The 18,762-nt window shown below is 46.3% G+C and overlaps 1 protein-coding gene across 1 annotated transcript in view; it reads left to right on the top strand.

The window, feature by feature from the left end:
• Positions 1-17,563, top strand: part of aars2 (alanyl-tRNA synthetase 2, mitochondrial (putative)) — a 90,665-nt gene extending 73,102 nt beyond the window's left edge. Inside the window, exons 16-22 of the mRNA XM_072250364.1 lie at positions 5,490-5,593; positions 7,413-7,521; positions 8,345-8,467; positions 8,682-8,792; positions 16,144-16,227; positions 16,353-16,463; positions 16,780-17,563. Of these exons, the coding sequence (XP_072106465.1) occupies positions 5,490-5,593; positions 7,413-7,521; positions 8,345-8,467; positions 8,682-8,792; positions 16,144-16,227; positions 16,353-16,463; positions 16,780-16,944 (807 nt within the window). The 3' untranslated portion in view covers positions 16,945-17,563. The remainder of the gene's footprint in view (positions 1-5,489; positions 5,594-7,412; positions 7,522-8,344; positions 8,468-8,681; positions 8,793-16,143; positions 16,228-16,352; positions 16,464-16,779) is intronic.
• Positions 17,564-18,762: the final 1,199 nt, after the last annotated feature.

Raw genomic sequence — 18,762 nt, 5'->3', positions numbered from 1 at the left:
TCCTTCAAGAATCACTAGATTCTGAAATGGTTCCAGAGGACTGGAAGATTGTAAATGTCACTCCACTCTTCAAGAAGGGAGAGAGGCAGAAGAAAGCAAATCATAGGTCAGTTTGCCTGATCTCAGTAGTTGGAAAGATGTTGGAGTCTATTATTAAGAATGAGGTTTTGGGGTACTTGGAGACACATTACAAAATATGCCAAAGTCAACAAGGTTTCCTTAAGGGGAAACTTTGCCTGACAAATCTGTTGGGATTCTTTGAGGAAATAACAGGCAGGATAGACGAAGCAGAGTCAGTGGATGTTGTGTGCTTGGATTTTCAGAAGGCCCTTGACAAGGTACCGCACAAGAGGCTGCTTAACAAGATAAGGACCCATGGTATTACAGCAAAGATACTAACTCGGAGAGAAGATTGGTTGACTGGCAGGAGGCAAAGAATGGAAAAAGAGGGGGTCTCTTCTGGTTGACTGCCGGTGACTAGTGGTGTTCCTCAGTTTTTGGGACTGCTTTTTCATGCTATATGTGGATGATTTGGATGATAGAATTGATGGCCTTGTGGCCAAGTTTGCAGATGATATAAAGATATGTGAAGGGACAGGTAGTGTTGAAGAAGCAGGGGGTCTGCAAAAGACTTAGATGGGAGAATGGGCAAGAAAGTGGCAGATGGAATATAATATAGGGAAGTGTATGGTCATGTACTTTGGTAGAAAGAATAAAGATGTGGATTATTTTCTAAACGGGGAGAAAATTCAAAAACCAGAAGTGCAGAGGGACTTGGGAGTCATCATGCAGGATTTCCTAAAGGTTAACTTGCAGGTTGTGTCGGTGGTAAGGAAAGCAACTACTAAGTTACATTAATTTCAAGAGGACTGGAATATAACAGCAAGAGTGTAATGGTGAGTCTTTATAAGGCATTGGTCAGACCATACTTGGAGTATTGTGAGCATCTTTGGGCCCCTTATCTAAGAAAAGATGTGCTGGCATTGGAGAGGGTCCAGAGGAGCTTCACGAGATTGATTCCGGGAATGAAATAGTTAACATATGAGGAGTGTTTGATAGATTTGGGCCTGTACTTGCTGGGTTTTAGAAAATTGAGGGGGATCTCATTGAAACTTCGAATATTGGAAGGCCTAGATCAGGGGGTCCCAGCCTTTTTTTGTGCCATGGACCCCTATCATTAATTGAGAGTGGAGGTGGAAAAGGTGCTTCCTATTGGGGGGGGGGGGTCTAGGAACAGAGATCAGAGCCTCAGAGTAGAGGGATGTCCATTTAGAACAGAAATGAGGGTGAATTTCTTTACCCAGAGGTTAGTGAATCTGTGGAATTCATGGGAGGCCAAATCTTCGGCTATATTTAAAGTGGATGTAGATATGTTTTGATCAGTTGAGGGTGTCAAAGCTTACAGAGTGAACGCAGGAGAACAGGGTTGAGAGGGATAATAAATCAGCCATGATGGAATAGCAGAGAACTCAATGAGCCAAACGAGCTAAATCTATTCCTATGTCTTATGATTTATAATGAGGCGTCCAAACTCCGCGCAACCCTCAAAATGTCGATTAATCAAAATGTAATGCAGCTCTAATCTGACCTGTCAAACTTTCATGCTCAGTGCCCCCAACCAATGGAGCCAAGTGCTCCGAATGCCTGCTTCACCATCTTATCTGCCAGTCTTTCCACTTTCAAGGAGCTACAGACCTGCACCCCAAGATCCCTCAATACATCACTGCTTCTAAAGATCCCTCTACAGACCTGCACCCCAAGATCCCTCAATACGTCACTGCTTCTAAAGATCCTGCCGCTTTGTTTCACATCCTGAAGTGGAAGGTCCCATACTTGTTTGGATTAAGCTTCATCTGTCATTTCCCTGTCCTTGTTCCCATCTAATCCATAAACTCCGGAATCCTTTGGCAATTTTTGTGCGGTACACAAATCTTCCAAATTTTGCTTAAGCTGGAAGCTTACTACTCAGTCCCCTAACATTTTCACCCAAGTCATTTATATACAGTATATCACAATCAACACAGATCACAGCTCTGATCCTGACACCACTGGTCACTGACCTCCACACACATCTCCCATTGTGACTCTCCCTCCATACTACCCTTCCCACAGTGCAACACTCCCTCGGTACCGCCCCTCCCACAGTGCGACACTCCCTCGGTACCGCCCCTCCCACAGTGTGACCCTCCCTCGGTACCGCCCCTCCCACAGTGTGACCCTCCCTCGGTACCGCCCCTCCCACAGTGTGACCCTCCCTCGGTACCGCCCCTCCCACAGTGCGACACTCCCTCGGTACTTTCTTTTTCCAGTCTTTTTATTGATTTTTTTAAAAAAGTGTGTATACAAACAGGAGGAGAATATCTCTGGTATACATGTCAATAACAGTACATACAGAAGGTAAAATAAACTATCAGAATCACACACAATGTTGGTCTACAAAGTATAAATTTGATATAGAATGTATAATACAGAAAAAAAAATGTAATTCATTCTCCTCACCAATTTATGAAGAAAGGAAGGACTATTAGAAATTTTTATATTTTTAAAAAACCCACTATTCTAAACAGAAGAGAAAAAAAAAGGACTGGGCAGCCCATCCTGAGAGGAAAAACCAAGAAAAGAGAGACTCTCAGATCAAATCCAAGGTTCTGAAAAAATACCTGGAGGAGTATCAGTACAAATATCAGATCATATGAAAATATTGAATTAAAGGTCTCCAGATTTCTTCAAATTTAAAAGATGTATCCAGTCCGACGACTTATTTTCTCTAGATTTAAACAGGACATGATAGAGGAAAGCCAATAAAAGGCGGTAGGAGGGTTAGGGTCCTTCCATTTAAGTAAAATGGTTTTCCTAGCCAATAAGGTTGAAAAGGCTATCATCCGCTGAGCAGATCCTGCTTCCTGCTTCCGATGGAATAATCTCAAAAATAGCTGTAAGTAAGTTTGGTTGTAAATCCAGATCCAGCACTTTTGATAAGGTTTTAAAAACATCTTTCCAAAAGTTCTCCAACTTTATGCAAGACCAAAACAAGCGAGTTAAAGTGGCCACCCGAGTATTACACTATCACAAACAGGATTAATATACGGGCTAGTTTATCCTTCGACATACGCGCCCAATGTACTACCCTGAGCTGTATCAAGGAATGACGGGCACAAATAGATGAAGTATTTACCAGATGAAAAATTTTATCCCATTGATTATCTGAAAGTAACTCTTGAAATTCCAATTCCCAGGCAGCTTTAATTTAATCGTTAGGTATCATTCATAAATTCAATAACCATTTATAAATTGTAGCTATTAATCCTTTTTGGAGTGGTTTCACCTGGAAGAGGGTATCTATTATATTAGATGGATAAGCGGAGGGATAATTTGGAAGCAAAGTATGTAAAAAATTCCTAATTTGTAAATATCTAAAAAAATGTACATTGGATAAAGCAATTTTATCCACTAGCTGAGTAAAAGACATTAAACAATCCCCTTTAAACAAATCCGAAGAAGTTACTATTCCTTTGGATTTCCAAATTTAAAAAGCCTGATCTAAAATTGATGGTTTAAAAAAATAATTACTATATATTTTACTAGAAAGGACAAAATTATTTAACTCAAAAAATCTGCGAAACTGAAACCAAATTCTTAATGTCTGTTTAATAATGGGATCAAGGTCTTGTCTACCAATCTTAGAGAACAGAAAAGGAAGCGGAGATCCCAGTAAAGAGGCCAAAGAATACCCCTTCACCAAATCCACCCATAAAGGACAGTCATATATGTCTGAATAATGAATCCAACAGGTAATATATCAAATATTAATTGCCCAGTAGTACAGTCTAAGATTTGGCAAAGCCATACCACCGTCCTTTTTTAATTTCTGCAATAAAGGTTTAATCTAGGATTTTTATTGTTCCATATATAGGATAAAATTTTAGAGTCTATTCTGTCAAAAAACTGTTTAGGAGCAAATGAGGAAGTGCTTGAAATAAGAATTTCGGTAGAACTATCGTTTTAATAGCATTGATTTGACCAGTTAATGATAGCGTCATAGGAGACCATTTAGAAAGTATTTATTGGGTATAGTCAATTAATGGGAGAAAATTATATTTATACAGATCTTTAAAATTTTTAGTAACTTTAATACCAAGATAAGTGAATTGATTTTTAGCAATACTAAAAGGTAGTTACTCATATTGATCCAAATGATTATTAATGGGAAATAACTCACTTTTGTATAAATTTAACTAATATCCAGAAAAACTACTAAATTCAGAGAATATGGATAACATAGAAGGAATAGATTTCTTAGGATCTGAAATGTAGACTAACAATTCGTCTGCATACAACGAAACCTTATGCATTTTATCCCCTCTCTTAATACCCTGAATACTATTGGAATTCCAAAGAGCAATAGCAAAGAGGTTCTAGAGCCAAGTTAAATAACAACAGACTAAGAGGACAGCCCCGCCGGGTACCTCTCTATAGTCTAAAATAAGGAGATTTTTGATTGTTAGTTATAACCGCGGCCATAGGAGCTTGATAGATCGATTTGATCCAGAAACCTGGACCAAAATTAAATCTTTCTAAAATTTCAAATAAATAAAACCACTCCACCCTATCAAAGGCTTTCTCTGCGTCAAGGGAAACGACACATTCAGGTTCTTCGGATGGAGAGGAACAAATAATGTTCAATAGTCTCCGAATATTAAAGTGTGAATATCTATTAATAAATCCAGTTTGATCGTTAGAGATAACCTTAGGTAAAATATACTCTATCCTATCAGCCAAAATTTTAGAAAGAATTTTAGAATCCACATTTACTAAAGAAATTGGTCTATAAGAGGCACATTCAGATAAATCTTTTTTAGGAATTAGTGAAATTAATGCCTCATAAAAAGTTATCGGGAGAGTCCCAGAGGACATAGGATGTGCCCCTCCCACAGTGTGACTCTCCCCCATTACTGCCGCTCCCACAGTGTGACTCTCCCTCGGTACCGCCCCTCCCACAGTGTCTCCCTCCCTCAGTACCGCCCCTCCCAGTGTCTCCCTCCCTTAGTACCGCCCCTCCCACAGTGTCTCCCTCCCTCAGTAGCGCCCCTCCCACAGTGTCTCCCTCCCTTAGTACCGCCCCTCCCGCAGTGTGACTCTCCCTCAGTAGCGCCCCTCCCACAGTGTCTCCCCCCCTCGGTACTGCCCCTCCCACAGTGTCTTCCCCCCCCCTTGGTATCGCCCCTCCCACAGTGTCTCCCCCCACCCAGTACAGCCCCTCCCACAGTGACTCACCCTCCATACCGCCCCTCCCACAGTGTGACTCCACCCCCCCCATACTGCCCCTTCCACAGTGTCTCCCCCCCCTCAGTACTGTTCCTCCCACAGTGTCTCCCCCCCTCGGTACCGCCCCTCCCATAGTGTGACTCTCCCTTGATGTGTATGCTTTACGGCAGTGTGAGAAGGCAGGGGTGGGTTTGGCTTGTCTCAGACTTCTGTTTCTATGACAGATTTACCCAGACCCTGTGCGAGTTGTTTCCATTGGAACGCCTGTAGAACAGCTGCAGTCTCCAGACCGCACCCAGCACACCTCTGTGGAACTCTGCTGTGGAACGCAAGTATTAACCTCTGTATAATCCGCCCCCTCCCTGGGAAAGTAGGTGCACAGTGCAGAGGAGCTTCACTCTCATGTATGACTCTGGAAGTGTGAGTGCTGGAGTGATGTAGAGTCCGTCTAACCCTGGGGTATGTAATATGACAGTGGAAAGGGATCTACCCTCGGCGTCTGACCCCAGGAGTTTGTGATTGGACGGCGTAGAGGGATCCTCCCTCGGCGTCTGACCCCAGGAGTTTGTGATTGGGCGGCGTAGAGGGATCTACCCTCGGCGTCTGACCCCAGGAGTTTGTGATTGGGCGGCGTAGAGGGATCCTCCCTCGGCGTCTGACCCCAGGAGTTTGTGATTGGGCGGCGTAGAGGGCTCCTCCCTCGGCGTCTGACCCCAGGAGTTTGTGATTGGGCGGCGTAGAGGGAGCTTCCCTCGGCGTCTGACCCCAGGAGTTTGTGATTGGGCGGCATAGAGGGAGCTTCCCTCGGCGTCTGACCCCAGGAGTTTGTGATTGGGCGGCGTAGAGGGATCCTCCCTCGGCGTCTGACCCCAGGAGTTTGTGATTGGGCGGCGTAGAGGGATCCACCCTCGGCGTCTGACCCCAGGAGTTTGTGATTGGGCGGCGTAGAGGGATCCTCCCTCGGCGTCTGACCCCAGGAGTTTGTGATTGGGCGGCGTAGAGGGATCCTCCCTCGGCGTCTGACCCCAGGAGTTTGTGATTGGGCGGCGTAGAGGGAGCTTCCCTCGGCGTCTGACCCCAGGAGTTTGTGATTGGGCGGCGTAGAGGGATCCTCCCTCGGCGTCTGACCCCAGGAGTTTGTGATTGGGCGGCGTAGAGGGATCCACCCTCGGCGTCTGACCCCAGGAGTTTGTGATTGGGCGGCGTAGAGGGATCCACCCTCGGCGTCTGACCCCAGGAGTTTGTGATTGGGCGGCGTAGAGGGATCCACCCTCGGCGTCTGACCCCAGGAGTTTGTGATTGGGCGGCGTAGAGGGATCCTCCCTCGGCGTCTGACCCCAGGAGTTTGTGATTGGGCGGCGTAGAGGGATCCTCCCTCGGCGTCTGACCCCAGGAGTTTGTGATTGGGCGGCGTAGAGGGATCCTCCCTCGGCGTCTGACCCCAGGAGTTTGTGATTGGGCGGCGTAGAGGGAGCTTCCCTCGGCGTCTGACCCCAGGAGTTTGTGATTGGGCGGCGTAGAGGGAGCTTCCCTCGGCGTCTGACCCCAGGAGTTTGTGATTGGGCGGCGTAGAGGGATCCTCCCTCGGCGTCTGACCCCAGGAGTTTGTGATTGGGCGGCGTAGAGGGAGCTTCCCTCGGCGTCTGACCCCAGGAGTTTGTGATTGGGCGGCGTAGAGGGATCCTCCCTCGGCGTCTGACCCCAGGAGTTTGTGATTGGGCGGCGTAGAGGGATCCTCCCTCGGCGTCTGACCCCAGGAGTTTGTGATTGGGCGGCGTAGAGGGATCCTCCCTCGGCGTCTGACCCCAGGAGTTTGTGATTGGGCGGCGTAGAGGGATCCTCCCTCGGCGTCTGACCCCAGGAGTTTGTGATTGGGCGGCGTAGAGGGATCCACCCTCGGCGTCTGACCCCAGGAGTTTGTGATTGGGCGGCGTAGAGGGATCCTCCCTCGGCGTCTGACCCCAGGAGTTTGTGATTGGGCGGCGTAGAGGGAGCTTCCCTCGGCGTCTGACCCCAGGAGTTTGTGATTGGGCGGCGTAGAGGGATCTTCCCTCGGCGTCTGACTCCAGAAATGTGTGATGGGAGAGTGTGGAAGTAGTTGTGCCATGCACTTTGTGTCCTTACTAATCCTCTTTCTCTCTGTGCAGACATTTGTTACGGACGGGACTGATCCAAGACGTGGCCATCATCTCCGAGAGGCAGCTGGGGCGTGGAGTCAGCCGACTGATCGCGGTGACGGGTCAGGAAGCCAGGCAGGTGAGAGGGGGAAAGCTCAAACCAGGCATATGGGGCAAGGTTTTTTTAAAAGGGGAGTGGTGGGGGCCTGCAATGGGCTGCTAGGGGTGGTGGGGCAGATAAATATGACAGCTTTTTAAAGGATCTTAGATAGGCACATAAATGTGCAGAGGATGGAGGGATGTGGACACTGTGTAAAAGGAAGGGACAGATTGACTTGGAGATGGGATTCAGTTGGCCTTTCATGGGTGTATGTACATGAGTTGAGGGGTCTCACTCCAGTCACATTGGATACTGCTGTGACCACATCGAGTCTCCTTCCCCAAGGAAGGATGCAGCGAGAGTTCTGGTGTGAGAGAATTGCCCTTGAAGAGATTAAATGGACAAAATTCCTTGGGGCCAGAGTGATCGTTTTCCCGGCTGAGGTGTCCACAGTCTCAGTCTCAGGATGATGAGTTGGCCATTCAGTACTGAGATGAGGAGCAATCTCTCCCCAGAAGGCACAGCCCATCCACCATATAGTGCTGAATTAAACTGGTAATGATTGAACTAATTCCTGTTGCTGTCACAGAGTCTCTATTCCCCGTTTTCTGCACGTTCCTGTGTGTATCTGAGCCCTTAAATGCCTCTATGATATCTCTCCTCACAGCTTACAGCGATTTGCAGCCTGTGTCCCTGAGCACTGATGACACAGATATTGAGGGGATCCTGGGAAGTGAGCAATTGGACTGACTGGGCAAGCAGCCTCCTCTTCTTTTTACTGCTCTCTTTATACAGTTAATAAAGAAGTTGTTGCTTGCTTGCTGAATCGCAGGTGCTTATTTTCTTGTGTTTGTGCCCACAGGCTCGAGCGATGGGCAGTGCCCTGTGCGAGGAGGTGAACTCCATGTCGGCACAGACACAAGATGTCCCCAAATCACTGCTTGATGCCCGCAGGCTTGGCAAGGACATCGGCCGGCTGACTGACGTGAGAACTTTCCTCAGTACCGCCCCTCCCACAGTGCGACTCTCCCCCGGTACCGCCCCTCCCACAGTGTGACTCGCCCTCGGTACCAATCCCTCCTAAGGGGGACACTCCCTCAGTAATGCTCCTCTCGGTAATCACACTTTGCTTGGTGTGGTGCCCCCTCCCTCTGTGAGCTCCCCGCTTCCCGGACTCTTGACAGCATTGTGTTCCTCAGGTGGTGGATGGAGCAACGCTCCCGCAGCGGGAACGCCGGCAGCTCCAGCACCGGCTCCGTGCCCTGCAGCGAGCCGCCAACACCCACACCCGCAAGCTGGAGGAGCGAGAGGTGGGTGAGCTTGGAGCTGGGGGGAGGGTGGGGCAACAGGTATCAGTATTGGGTTTATTGTCACTGATCTTAGTTGTGAAATCTGTTGATTTGTGGCAGCGGTACAATGCAGGCAGAACTAGTTACGTACAGTGGCATGCAAATGTTTGGGCACTCTTCATGGTCAGTACTTAGCAACACTCCCTTTGGCAAGTATCGCAGCTTGTAAACACTTCCCGTAGCCAGCTAAGAGTCTTTCAATTCTTTTTTGGGGGATTTTCACCCATTCTTCCTTGCAAAAGGCTTCTAGTTCTGTGAGATTCTTGGGCCTCTTGCATGCACCGCTCATTTGAGTTCTATCCACAGATTTTCGATGACGTTTAGTTCGGGGGACTGTGAGGGCCATGGCTTGCGCCTCTTGAGGTAGTCCATTGTAGATTTTGAGGTGTGTTTAGGATCATTATCCTGTTGTAGAAGTCATCCTCTTTTCATCTTTGGCTTTCTTTTTTTACAGACGGTGTGATGTTTGCTTCCAGAATTTGCTGGTATTTAATTGAATTCATTCTTCCCTCTACCAGTGAAATGTTCCCCGTGCCACTGGCTGCAACACAAGCCCAAAGCATGATCGATCCACCCCCGTGCTTAACAGTTGGAGAGGTGTTCTTTTCATGAAATTCTGCACCCTTGAAAGTTCTATTCAAAAGAACATCTAAACAAGCCTGATGCATTTTGGAAACAAGTCCTGTGGACTGATGAAGTTCAAATAGAACTTTTTGGCCGCAATGAGCAAAGGTATGTTTGGAGAAAAAAGGGTGCAGAATTTCATGAAAAGAACACCTCTCTAACTGTTAAGCACGGGGGTGGATCGATCATGCTTTGGGCTTGTGTTGCAGCCAGTGGCACGGGGAACATTTCACTGGTAGAGGGAAGAATGAATTCAATTAAATACCAGCAAATTCTGGAAGCAAACATCACACTGTCTGTAAAAAAAAAACTGATGAAAAGAGGATGGCTTCTACAACAGGATAATGATCCTAAACACACCTTAAAATCCACAATGGACTACCTCAAGAGGCACAAGCTGAAGGTTTTGCCATGGCCCTCACAGTCCCCCACCCTAAACATCATTGAGAATCTGTGGATAGACCTCAAAAGAGCAGTGCATGCAAGATGGCCTGAGAATCTCATAGAACTAGAAGCCTTTTGCAAGGAAGAATGGGCGAAAATCCCCTAAAAAAGAATTGAAGGACTCTTAGCTGGCTACAGGAAGCGTTTACAAGCTGTGATACTTGCCAAAGGGGGTGTTATTAAGTTCTGCCATGCAGGGTGCCCAAACTTTTGCTTCGGGCCCTTTTCCTTTTTTTATTTTGAAACTGTAAAAGATGGAAATAAAAAAGTTTTCTTGCTTAAAATATTAAAGAAATGAGTCATCTTTAGCTTTATGCCTTTTGGAAATCATTCATTTTTACTTGCTTAGTTAGTCACAGTAACAGAAATTTTGATCGGGGTGCCCAAACTTTTGCATGCCACTGTAAAAAAATTAATGACTAGTGGAATAGTGATAGTGGTTATGGGTTCGGGGACCGTTCAGAAATCTGATGGTGCAGGGGAGAAAGCCATTTCTTAATTGTTGACTGTGGGTGTTTAGACTCCTACCTTGACGGTAGAAGTGAGTAGAGAGATGCTTAATGATGGACGCCACCTCCTTTTGAAGATGTGCCCGATGGGTTGCTCCTGTGATGGAGCTGGCTGAATCTACAAGCCTCTGCAGCCTCTTTTAGACCAGAGGACAGAGGAACAGAATTAGGCTGTTTGGCCCATCGAGTCTGCTCTGCCATTTCCCCCTCAGTCCTAGTCTCCTGCCCTCTCCCCATACCCCTTTGCGCCCTGACTGATTAAGAATTCATCAACCTTTGCCTTAAAAATACCTAGTGGCTTGGCCTCCCCATCCACCTGTGGCAATGAATTCCACAGCTTCACCACACTATGGCTAAATAAAATTCCTCCTCACCTCCATTCTAAATGGACTTCCCTCTATTCTGAGATTGTGTGCTCTGGTCTTAGACTCTCCCATCAAGGAAACATCCTCTCCACCTCCACCCTATCTAGGCCTTTCGATATTCAATATGTTTCAATGAAAGCCAACCCCACCTCCCCTGACCCCATTCTTCTGAACTCTAGCCAGTACAGGCTAGGAGCCATCAAACACTCCTCAAATGATAAGCCTTTCAATCCCAGGGTCATTTTCCTGAATCTCCTTTGAACCCTCCCTGATGTCAGCACATCCTTTCTTAGATAGAGGGCCCAAAACTGCCCACAATACTCCAAGTGAAACATCACCAAAGCTTTATAAAGCTTCAATATTACTTCCTTACTTTTATATTCCAGTCCCTTGAAAATAATGCTAACATTGCATTTGCCTTTCTCACCACCAACTCAACCTGCAAATTAGCCTTTAGGGAATCCGGCACGGGGACTCCCAAGTTCCTTTCCACCTGAGATTTTTGAATTTTCTCTCCATTTCGAAAATAATCTATTATTTTATTTCTCGTAGCAAAGTGCATGACCATACACTTTTAACTGTATTCCATCTGCCATTTCTTTGTCCATTCTCCTAATCTGTATGTCCCTGCTTCCTCAAAACCACCTGCCCCTCCACCCATCTTCATATTGGCCACAAATCATTGAGATATAACGCAGATAGAAGCATCACAACACAGGCACCTGTGGAACACCACTAGTAACTAGGAGTCAACCGCAAAAGTCTCCTTTTATTACCACTCTTTTCCTCCTGGCAATCAGTCAATACTCTATCCATGCTAGAACCTTTTCTGTAATACCACGGGCCTTCAAATTTTTAAACAGCCTCATGTATGACACCTTGTCAAAGGCCTTCTGAAAATCCAAGTACAAAACATCCACTGATTCTCCTTTGTCTATCTTGCTTGTTATTTCTTCAAAGAATTCCAACAGATTTGTCAGGCAAAAGTTTCCCTTAATGAAACCATGTTGACTACAGCCTATTTTGTCATGTACCTCCAAGTACCCCGAAAACACATCCTTAGCAAACGACTCCCAACATTTTCCCAGCCACTGAGGTCAGGCTAACTGGCCTATAATTTCCTTTTTCCTACCTCTCTCCCTTCTCCCTTCTTGAGGAGTGGAATGACAGTCCTCTGGAACCATGCCAGAATCAATTGATTTTTGAAAGATCATTACTAATACCTCCACAATCTCTTCAGCCACCCCACCTCTATCAGAGCCCTGGGGTGTAGTTCATCTGGTCCAGGTGACTTATCCACCTTCAGACCTTTCAACATCTCAACCACCATCTCCTTAGTAATAGCAACTACACTCACTTCTGCTCTCTGACACTCCTTAATTTCTGCCACACTGCTGCTAGTATTTTCTAAAGTGAAGAGTGATACAAAATACTTAAGTTCATCTGCCATTTCTTTGCCTGCCATTGCTATCTAGCCACCATTATTTTCCAGCAGTCATCTACACTCATGTCTCTTTTACACTTTATATATCCGAAGAAACTTTTGATATCCTCTTTAGTATTATTGGCGTAGTCCATCTTTACCTTTTTTACGGCTACTTTTAGTTGCCTTCTGTTGGTTTTTAAAAGTTTTCCAATCCTCTAATTCTCATTGATTTTTGCTCTATTATATGCCCTCTCTTTGGCTTTTATATTGGCTTTGGTCAGCCATGGTTGCATCATCCTGCCTTTAGAACACCACTTCTTTGAGATGTATCTATCCCGTGCCTTTTGAATTACTCCCAGAGACTCCAGCCATTGCTGCGCTGCCATCATCCTTTCCAGTGAACTTTGGCCAGCTTCTCTCTCACAGATTCACAGAAAAGTACAGCACAGAAACAGGACTTTGGCCCATCTAGTCTGTGCCAAACAACAGCTGACCCAACACTGATCACTGTGGCACACCGCTAGTCGCAAGTCTCCAGTTAGAGAGGCAACCATCTACTACCACTCTCTGGCTTCTCCCAGAAAGCCAATGTCTAATCCAATTTACTACCTGATCTTGAATGTCAAGTGACTGAACCTTCTTGACCAACCTCCCATAGAGGACCTTGTCAAATGACTTACTAACGTCGATGGAGACAACATCCACTGCCTTGCCTTCATCTACTTTCCAGAAAAAAATCTGTAAGATTGGTTAGATATGACCTACCATGTACGAAGTCATGCTGACTAACCTTAATCCGTCCATGTCTATCCAAATACTCAGATATCCTGTCCCTTAGCATACCCTCCAATAACTTTCCCACTACTGATGTCAGGCTCACCAGCCTATAGTTTCCTGGTTTATTTTTAGAGCCTTCCTTGAACAGGGGAACAATATTCGTTATCCTCCAATCCTCTGGTACCTCACCCATCACTAAGGATGATTTAAATATCTTTGATAGGCCCCAGTAATTTCTGCACATGCCTCCTACAGGGTACAAGGAAACACCTTGTCAGGCCCTGGTGATTTATCCACCCCAATTTGCCTCAGGAGAGCAAATATCTCCTCTGTAATCTCCATGAAAATTGCTGCAGCTTTGTCTCACTTTTATAGACTCTGTGTCAGTCTCCTGAGTAAATACAGATGCAATAAAAAAAATTATGATCTCCCCTGTCTCCACACATGGTTTACCATTCTGATCTTCAAAATCAGTCAACTTTGTCCCTTGCAATCCTTTTGCTCTTAACTTACCTGTAGAATCCCTAGGATTCTCCTTCACCTTGTCTACTAGGGCAATCTCATGTCTTTGTTTAGCCCTCCTGATTTTTTTTTCTTAAGTGTTCTCTTGCATTTCCAAAACCCCACAAGCACCTCATTGGTTCCTACCTGCCATACACCACCTTTATTTTTCTTAACCAGGGCCTCAATATCTCTTGAAAACCAAGGTTTCCTACACCTGTTATCTTTATCATGACAGGCACATAAAAGCTTTGTACTCTCAAAAATTCACCTTTGAAAGTCTCCCATTTACCAAGTATATTTTTGCCAGAAAACTGCCTGTCCCTATCTACACTTGCCAGATCCTTTCTGATAGCATTAAAACTGGCCTGTCTCCAATTTAGAATCTCAACCTGCAGACCAGACCCATCTTTTTCCATATTTACTTTAAAACTAATGGCATTGTGATCACTAGATGCAAAGTGTTTCTTTGCACAAATTTCTGTCACCTGCCCTGTCTCATTCCCTAATAGCAGATCAAATATCACGTGCTCTCTCATTGGGACTTCTACGTAGTGAGTAAGGAAACCTTCCCCAACACATTTGACAAACTCTATCCCATCTAGTCCTTTTATAGTATGGGAGTCTCAGTCAGTATGTGGAATGTTACGTTAATATCACTTACCATAAACAACCTGATGTTTGTTGCGACAGTCTGCAATCTCTTTGCAAATTTGTTTCTCTGAACTGTTGGGTGGTCTGTAATATAGCCCCATTAACGTGGTCATAACTTTATTTCTCAGTTCCACCCATAACGTTTCACTGGTCGAGTTCTCCTGTCTGTCCTGACTGAGCACTGCCTTGACACCCGGTACAGAATAGCTGATCCCCTAGTGGGCTCGACCATGAGCTGCTCTAAAAAGACATCTTGAAGGTATTCTAGAAATTCCCCCTTGGGATCCTGCACCAACCTGATTTTCCCCAGTCTACCTGCATATTGAAATCCCCCCATGACTATCATAACATTGCCCTTTTGACATGCACTTAATGTCTCCCATTGTAATTTGTAGACTACATTTTCTACTGTTCAGAGTTTTGTATACAACTCTCATCAGGGTCTATTTAATCTTGCAGTTTCTCAGCTCTATCCACAACAATTCTACATCTTCTAATCCTATGTCACCTTTTTCTAAAGATGTGATTTCATTTTTTTTAACCAACAAAGCCACCCCAGCCCATCTGCTTGCCCTGTCAATACAATGGGCATCCTTGTACGTTAAACTCCCAGCCATAATCTTCTTTCAGCCGTGATTCAGTGATGCCCTCAACATCATACATGCCGATGTGTAACTGCTACAAGTTCATCTATGTTATTCCATATACGGTGTGCATTCAAATATAACACCTTCAGTCCTGTATCCATCACCCTTTTTGATTTTATCCCCCTTTTACACTGAAACTCAGCCCGTTGACTGCAATTTTGCTCTATCATCAGCCTCTCCTTGCTAGCATTCTCACTATACACAGTCTGTATTTGTAAACCAACTACCCCATTACTCAGCCCTATCACTCTGACTCCCATCACCCTGCCAAATCAGATTACACCCTCCCAAACAACTCTAGCAAACCTGCCTGCAAGGATATTGATTCCCCTCGGGTTCAGGTGTAACCCGTCCCTTTTGTATAGGTCATACCTTTCCCAGAAGAGATCCCAATGATCCAGAAATCTGAAACCCTTCCACCTGCACCAGTTGCTTAGCTACATCTTCATCTACCAAATCATCCTGTTCTTACCCTCACTGGCAGGTGGCACAGGCAGCAATCCAGAGATTACCACCCTAGAGATCCTGTTTTTCAGCTTTCTACCTAGCTCCCTAAAGTCTCTCTTAAGGATCTCCTCACCTGGTAGGTCATCCCCCTCAACAGTATCCAAAATAGTATACTTATTATTGAGGGGATCAGCCACATGGGTTCTCTGCACTGACGGCCCATTTCCCTTCCTTCTCCTGACAGTCACCCAGTTACCTGCCTCCTGCAACCAAGCTCCAGTTCCTTAACACATTCTCTGAGGAGCTGGTGCAGATGTGGTTATCCAGGAGGCTAGAGATCTTCCAGAATTCCCACATCTCACACACACAACAAAACACAACTCCTGTGCAGTGGAGGCTCCAAACAAGATGGTGATGAAACCAGTCAGAATGCTCTTCATGGTACACCTGTAGACATTGAGGAGATTTAGTATGTCACTAAAGACTAGCAAACTCCTAATGACCTATAGCTGCTGGTGTGCCTTTGTCGTTATTGTGGGCCCAGGATAGATTCTCTAAGATGTTAACGCCCAGGAACTTAAAGGTGCTTACCCTCTTCACTGCAGATTCTTCAAAGAGGATGTGTGCATTTTCCTGACGTCCACATTCAATTCCTTGGTCTTGCTGACATTGAGTGCAGGGTTGTTGCTGTGACAGCTCTTGACGAGCTTATTTTGTTTTTGGTTACCTCCTAATCATGGGAAGCCAGCCCAAGGGGTGGTGCACTGGGATGGTGTTCAGCTGCAGTGTGGTGTGGGTGGGGTTTGCTGAGGTGGTGGGAGTTGACTACCTGACATCTGTTTTTCTTCCCCCCCCCCCCCACCCCAATCCCTCTCTTCCTGTGACTATGGGACTGGAACCTCTCCCCACCCCACCCAGGCCGCCGACCATCTCCACGTTGTCCTGGCGCAGTCACCAGACCAGACGTTAGTTGTGGATACCGTACCAGAACAGCCCATCACTGTGAGTGTGTCACCCACAACCTCCCCTCCCCCAAAAATCCCTACCACCACCATCTTTCAACCATCCCTCCTCCTCCCCCTCCCCCTCTCTCTTCCTCTCCAGACTTGCCTCTCTCTCTGTTCCAGGTCCTGGAGAAGATGGTGAAGCTTCTGTCCATCCAGTGTCCGAGCTGCTGTGTAATGTTACTGAGCCCCCATCCTGGGGGCAAGGTTCTGTGTGTGTGTCGGGTTCCCCAGGTGAGTGGTAACATGATGGGCTTCTTCCTCTGTGTGCCGAGCACAGTAATCCCTTTCTCTGCCAACCCCACACTGCAGAGTTCCACCATTCCGCTGAACAACACCCACTGCCCCACCTCACCTGTCCTTTCTTCCCTATGATCTTCCTCCATGAGGTTGGAGCAAGTGGACTGTCCCACATCCAACACTCCTAATCTCCACATTTTGTCTCCCTACCCCTACAAATTCCTTCCTCCTTGAACTCTCCCACACTGAATTATTCCTCTGCTCCCCCTCCACCAACCACTTGGCTAGTCTGACTGCCTGTTTATTCCAGGACATGCAGAGCAGTCTGTCTGCGGTGGACTGGGCCCTGGCTGTTTGTGCGGGCATGGGCGGGAGTGCTGGAGGCTCTGACCTTATCGCCAAGGGAACCGGGAATAGTTCTGACTTGGAGGAGGTTCGCAGAAGGGCCGGGCAGTATGCCAGAAGTCGAATGTGAACATCAGAGATCTGTTGGCAAGGAGGATCTGACCTCTATCACTCCCCCATCTCAATGCATTGTATCAACCTGTCCCAGCTGTGGTTCTGACAAGGGGATTTTTCTCCTCTGCATCCTGCTACCACACGAGTGGACAGGCAGCTGCTTTGTAGGGTGCGAGCCATTCCAATGTGTGACTAATTAGGTCCCCTGGAGTGGGAGACAAGTTCCCTGGGGTGGAATTGACAATAGGACCCAGCTGGATGTGTACATGAGATTAAGGATTCTTTCCATTAGAACCAGGATTGACACCAGGACTTGGCCATCCCCTGGCAGTTATATGCTCAGGACACTGGAAGAGCAGAACATCTGGGCTGTCATTGCCTAGACCTCCTCCTGAACTGTTCCAGCCATGCATGCCATGTGCCCAGTTCTCAAGGTCCTGCCCAGCCATTATGGACATTGAACCAAGGCTGCCTACTCCTCGTGTAGGGGCCCCATCAATCACTGGTTCATTCTGCTGTCTGTATCCAGGGATGGTGATGTGGGCTGAAAGACCAGTATTTTGAGATACCATGAGTAGGGATGACAGAGGACTGTGATGTTTTCTGTTGTACAAATTAAAAAGTTTTTGTGAAAATTCAGCTGATACTTTCCTTCGTCTATCATCCCCATTACTGAAATTGAGCTGGAGAGGAGGGATCTGCATGCCCAGGTTAACCTAAGGGTGAGACTGGTAGCATAAGATCTCTGGAGTAATAGCCTGCGATGTTGCAAAAGGAGTTGTTCTACTGAATTGGGTAATGAGGGAAGTGATTGGGGGAGGGGGTTGAAGATGCCATTGCTAGCTGTACAAAGGCTAACCCACAATCACAAAAAGGAGATGGGGAGGGAATTGGAGGGAAACATTACTACAACAACCATTGGGAAACCTATTCATGGGCGCCAGCCCCTTTGCTTGAGACAGAAATGAGAGAGAATGTGGAAAAGAAGGGTAACATGCATTTTTGGTTATGTTGAGGCAGAATCAGAAATCTGGCTAGAGCTTCATCACTGATAATGCAAGCATGAATATGTGTGGCTAGAACTGAAACACTTTTCAGGTGAACCTCTACCAGTTACAATTGCAGTGTATTTTGGGCAGCTGATGTTCTACCATCATGTTGTCAATTTGATGTGCAGCCTTCCCCAACACGTTGGAGCTGCCAGATCCATCAACCACTCTAGTTTGGCAATCAGAGAGGAAAACACCACATGCTGCATTTATTTCAGAATCAGTTAAAGGGGCACAAGCTGCCCTCAGAACCCTAGGCAGCTCCTGAGCAGACTGCATGCAGCCTCAGTTTGCTCCCACCAGCCAGGGGTACTCACTGTAGGTGTGAACTATTTTGCTGGTAGCACCATGTTGGATGTCAGACCATTCTGGGCTAGAGGCACAAAATGCCCAAATGCAAGACCCACTCAGCTTCTTGAAGGCCAACCAAACTAGGTGCTATTTTGTACAAATGACCTTCATGGACACCTGGCTCGGACCCAGGAAAGGAACTTTTAACTTCCTGGCCTCAAGATCATTCCAGGTAGCCTCCACTAATTTTTGCCACATTAGGTGAAGTTTGCCTACATGCAAGGAAGAGCAGGTAGAAACCAAGTCAAAGGAGGATGACTAGCAGGAGCAAGAGGAAGATGACTGAAGGGGAAGCTCCTCAGGAACATTAGCAAAATCTGCCTTTCTCCTGCCCTGAGTAAATGTTTGGCCATGATAGTAATTCCATTTCAAACAGAAGATTCCCTGGAACACCTACCAGAAGGTGTTGTCTCCTTACACAAGCTGTGAACCAC

This window comes from Mobula birostris, unplaced genomic scaffold (assembly GCF_030028105.1).
Source record: "Mobula birostris isolate sMobBir1 unplaced genomic scaffold, sMobBir1.hap1 scaffold_287, whole genome shotgun sequence".
Taxonomy (NCBI): domain Eukaryota; kingdom Metazoa; phylum Chordata; class Chondrichthyes; order Myliobatiformes; family Myliobatidae; genus Mobula; species Mobula birostris.
Note: the sequence above shows the minus strand (reverse complement) of the source record. Positions and strands in the feature narration are given on the sequence as shown.